Below are 4,813 nucleotides of genomic sequence, written 5' to 3'. Positions count from 1 at the left end.
TATATATATGTGTGTGTGTACAAGTAAATAAAAAAACATCTAACAAGGTTAGCAGCTCAGAGGAAAAACTACTCCAGTGCACCGAAAAAGTGGGTTTAGGTAGTTATATAAGCTCTCTGTCCTGTGAATGCCTCGGGAGAGATGACAGATAACCAAATGATGTAAAGATTTCAGTCGCCTCACATTCTCCTCAGCTGAAACCTCAGTTAAACCAGCCTGGAGCCAGTTTAAACCACCTTCACAAGCATCGCTGTGAAGTCATAAAACAGCAGAACCGTCATCTACATCCTTAATAAGGATATCAACCATCCATTCTCTTCAGTTTATCCTTTTCGGGGCGTGGGGGGGCTGGATCTATCCCAGCTGTCTTAGAGCGAGGGGCAGGGCACACCCTGGACAGGTCGCCAGTCTGTCGCAGGGCCAACACATAGACACACACAACCATTTGCACCTATGGGCAATTTAGAGTTTCCAATTAACCTATCCTCCCTCCCAGAGTACCCGGAGAGAACCCACACAAACATGGGGCGAACATGCAAACTCAACCCAGAAAGACCCCAACCTGATGGTGGACTGACTCAGGACCTTCTTTCTGTGAGGCGACAGTGCTATCCACTGTGCCACAGTGCTGAATATCAAGGACTCACTGAAACGATCTGTGTTGTGTTGTAGATGTAATGTACTGTGAATGGACCGGCCTTCACAAGCAGAGACACAAGGAGGCGTGGCATCTCATTCTACCCAATCAGCATCGAAGAGTGACATGGCTCCGGCCAATGATAAGCTGTGAAAGTAGACCAACACCACCCATGCAGGTGAGTATTCATCACATCAATGTTACAAAGTGATCAACACAATGAACACTTTTTGATGCAGATGTGCTTCTAGCTAGATAGATAAACCCTGAACTGAATTATAAACTTAAATTACAACCCCCAAGTTACCTCTCAGCCTGATGGCTGGTGTTAGAGTAAGAGGAGCCAGATAAGAGCAAGATGTCCTGGTTAGAGATGTCTTGAATGTGTTGAACGGGAGTCAGGGTGACCTTATACGAGATGAGCAGCAGTTTCACCTACCTGGAGTTTGGAGGAATTGCTGTTCCTGGTGCTGAGTGGCTGATGTGAGACAGGTGAGCAGGTGTTGTGGTCAGAACCCATCTCTCTCACGGTCTTTCAGCAGTGTGTTTCTGGACCTGTTCGTCCCTCTCAGCTCTGCACTGAAAAGTGTCCTGTGTTACCTCTCCAGGTGAGTCTCCAGCTGATCTGTCCATCAGTTTGTCTTTCTGTCCATTCAAGCTGTGCTAATCACATCTCTTCTCTTTCAGGTGATCAAAGAAGTTCAGCCTTTTTTTTCTTCACAATTTTCTTCCAGATTCACTTTGCTGACAAACTACAGACACAGTAAGACAGCGTGTCTCTCAGTATGTCTCTGTTCATCTGTTGTTTGTGTAAATGTGTGTGTCAGCCATACACAGAAGCACACTGTGTGTATGAAATGCCTTTGAGCCATGAGAGCAGATTGAAACACTGAAATCTTTGTTTACGCGGACGAAATCAACCATGTGGCAAATGAATATTTCACTGTTGATTATGATGTGCTGTATACAGTAAATGATGGCCATAAATATCTCGCGTCCATCATACACGATAATTCACTCCTGTTTTTGTTTGTGTTTTTGGCACAGATACATAGATATGTTGAAGGCCAGGTTGAGAGCTTTAGCCAGATGTTGAGCTTGATGATCCAAAGCTCTTAGACGGCACTAGCTACCCTGTCTTACATTTGAGTCCTGGGACTGACAAGGCTATCTGCTGCCTGCTTCAGTGAGAGCGGGATGGTGCATGTTGTAATGGAAATTAGGCGTTTGTTGGAAACTTAAAGAGAAGATGCCACAGATACTCAGCGAGAAATTAATACTTTGTAAAACTGCCATTCATACCACACTGATGTGCAGTTCAGGTACCTCAGCTGGAAGGGTTATACATCTTTTATTTTTATTTTTCTTGGCCGCCTGTCCCGTTTGGTTCTTTTGCCATCAGAATTATTGTCTGAAGGCAAAGAGAGAAGCCCAATGGATTACTTTACCAAGTGGACCTTCCCTGCCTTGCCGTATTGGTCCATTTGATTGACCTTTGTTGTTATTATTTATTTATTTTATTTTATTTTCAGTTGTTACAGACGGGACAGACATCACCGGGGGGAGGGAGGGAAACAACAGAGGAATAGTGATGAAGGGCAAAGAAGGGGGGGGGGCAAAAAATGTATATCACCTGGATCACCTGTTAAGAGAAAAAAGAAGAGAAAACAAGCAAACAAAAACTAATAAAAAGCAATATAATAAACACAACACCATCGTGGTACTCTATGTGTATATAGCAGTAAACATACAATATTGAATATTATTGTGCAGCATGTTAGATCAACAGCGCACAGTGTGCTTTGAGGTAGGAGGCAAAAAGGGTGTAGTTTTGAGGCATTGAAGATGATAACAGTGGGTGGATTATATTCTTAAACTTAGTTACAGCGCTTTCAGAAAGACATCTACTGTGATAAGTCTACTCTCCACTGCTGTGTAATCAATTATTGTAAATGTAAATGTTATGTTGGTCCCAACTTTTCTATAAGGCAGAGTAAATCAATCAATCAATCAATTTGATCATTTATTAAGTCATGTCCATGGCACAAAAAGAGTTGGGGGACCCTGGGTTAAATTATCCAGAGAGCAAATAGCCTAATGTACCTCTGAGGGTCCTGAGTCTATTGCACAGCAAGTTCATGTTGGTAGCATCCCTTGTCTGTTTCCCTCTGAATGATTGGTCAGAAAAATCTGCCCTACTTCTTTCCTGTCTACACCTCAAGGCAGATCCCATTGGAGTACAGATGGAGCTGTGTGAAATGTAAAATGACCTTCATGATCATTAGGTTTTTGTTTATACAGCACCAGTTCACAACAACAGCCATCTTAAGGCACTTAAAGCTGAAGGATGTTAAAAATAAATTAATAGCAAAGCAGGTAGAAAGAAGGCATCAAACATACTGATCATTAAACTTCACCTGCTGTCTGACAGAGGTAAAGGAGCATGAAGTCATGAATCTATAAGAATTCTTTAAAAAGTGGAAATCAATGATTTTAGAGTAGGACTCATTCTTGAATCAAATCAGAAGTTAACCCTTTAGTTCACCGTGTTTCAACTCTTCAGCAGTAACAGTTAGGGTGTGAGTAGGTTTGGTCAGGATTAGGTTAGTCTGCAGAGCAAAACAGATCTGACTTCATCATCCTGTCACTGATCGTTTCTGACATCACGCTCCCATGACCCATGTTTCTGTTGTCACAATGTTTCATCTTCTCACAGAGTATCAAACATTGAGCCTTAGGAATTCTGTTCATCTGTCACATATTTTTAGCTTGTTACATTTTTACTCTCACAGTCAAACTAGGAAGAGAGTTGTTACTGAGCAGATAAATTAGAGTTCAAGGGTCAAAGGAGAGCCACTTGGCTTGTTTGACTGTTTTCCTTGCAGTTCTCAATGAGTTCACCTGTTGGAGAAAGTCTGTGCTGCCCAGTTCTGATCGAGGTATCCTGTATGGGCAATAAGTTTTATTTGTTTTGTTTGTCAGGGAAACGAGGAACGGGTGGAGGAAAGCTTTCCTATCAAGGAGCATTACTGCTGCGGACAAAGAAACCAGAAGACAGACAGGTGAGGATCCATTTAAATCAAAATAAAACTCCGATAATTCTAGCAAAATTACAACCTTTCTTTCTGTAAAGACTCAAAGCTGTTTAACACAAAATCACCTGAAATGGGTTTCTTTCCATTATCTGGGTTCAACATCAATCAGGATACTGAGTCACACAAAGCTGGCCACAGTCACACAAACCTGAAACCCAGTAGGCGAGCCCCTGGCAACTGTAGGTCTCAAAGGAAATATGTATATTCCTAGACTGGTTGGTGAGTGGTTTTTGGAAGTTGTTAGGTTAAATGGGTCTTAAAGAGAAAGCTCCACCAAAAACCTCCTTAAAATCGCTTTGATCATTTACTTTAGCCCATAGCTTGTCTAGAAGAGATGCACTTGTCTGCAAACATTCACCGTTTACTTTAGGAGGAGCTCTAATGAAGCATGAGATAGGACGATGCAAAGTAGAAAAGAGAGAACCTTCTCTATTCTCAGTTTGTGTTACACTTTCTGCAGTGTCATTACCACTTAGGGAATAGTTTCAGTGTTCACAGATAAAACAGCATCCTGCAAACTACTAACAACCACATCAACATGCTAGCAACCAAAGCAACTGCAAGGAGTTTTTTTGTGCAGCACCATATATCTCTTTGAGGTCAATTTCATTCTAGCATCTGCCAGTAACTTTACTCAATCACTCCGGAACTGGTCACAGGAGGGACATCAAATGAATGACTAATGTTCATTTGATGAGGGTTATAGATGTTTTTCTTTTTTCTTTTTTTCTTTTTTGCAGTGAGAGATCAGGATAAATAATCTTTCCTTCCAATCATTGGCATTTGGTGTGTGGGGTGTGTGTGGTGTGTGTTGTTGTGTTGTTTGGTTTTGTGTTGTAAGTATCGGTTTTGTACTCTGTATTGGCAAGTACTCAGATCCAAGTATCGGTTTGTAAAAATTGGTATCGTTGCATCTCTAGTCTGACAGTAACGTCTTGATGCATGCTCAATCATCCAGGTAAGTTGATTCTGTTCATCTGGACGTGGCATTTTCAGTGGGAGAAACGTTTCGTCACTCATCCACGTGACTTCTTCCAACCTTATAAACAGTACCTTAAGTGTTTGTTGGTTGTGTTGTTGT

General features: G+C 41.7%; 1 protein-coding gene across 6 annotated transcripts in view; it reads left to right on the top strand.

Annotated features, from left to right (window-relative positions):
- LOC102291754 (transcription elongation regulator 1-like protein) overlaps nucleotides 1–4,813 on the top strand; it is a 62,710-nt gene that overhangs the window by 52,074 nt on the left and 5,823 nt on the right. For 5 of the 6 annotated variants that reach the window (XM_042224748.1, XM_042224747.1, XM_042224746.1 and 2 more), the window contains 4 exons: nucleotides 673–815; nucleotides 1,177–1,245; nucleotides 1,325–1,400; nucleotides 3,620–3,699. In XM_042224748.1, the coding sequence (XP_042080682.1) occupies nucleotides 673–815; nucleotides 1,177–1,245; nucleotides 1,325–1,400; nucleotides 3,620–3,699 (368 nt within the window). The remainder of the gene's footprint in view (nucleotides 1–672; nucleotides 816–1,176; nucleotides 1,246–1,324; nucleotides 1,401–3,619; nucleotides 3,700–4,813) is intronic. The other variant, XM_042224749.1, reaches the window with a different exon arrangement.

Source organism: Haplochromis burtoni, unplaced genomic scaffold, assembly GCF_018398535.1.
Source record: "Haplochromis burtoni strain Fernald_Lab_line unplaced genomic scaffold, NCSU_Asbu1 Contig_148, whole genome shotgun sequence".
Classification (NCBI taxonomy): domain Eukaryota; kingdom Metazoa; phylum Chordata; class Actinopteri; order Cichliformes; family Cichlidae; genus Haplochromis; species Haplochromis burtoni.
Note: the sequence above shows the minus strand (reverse complement) of the source record. Positions and strands in the feature narration are given on the sequence as shown.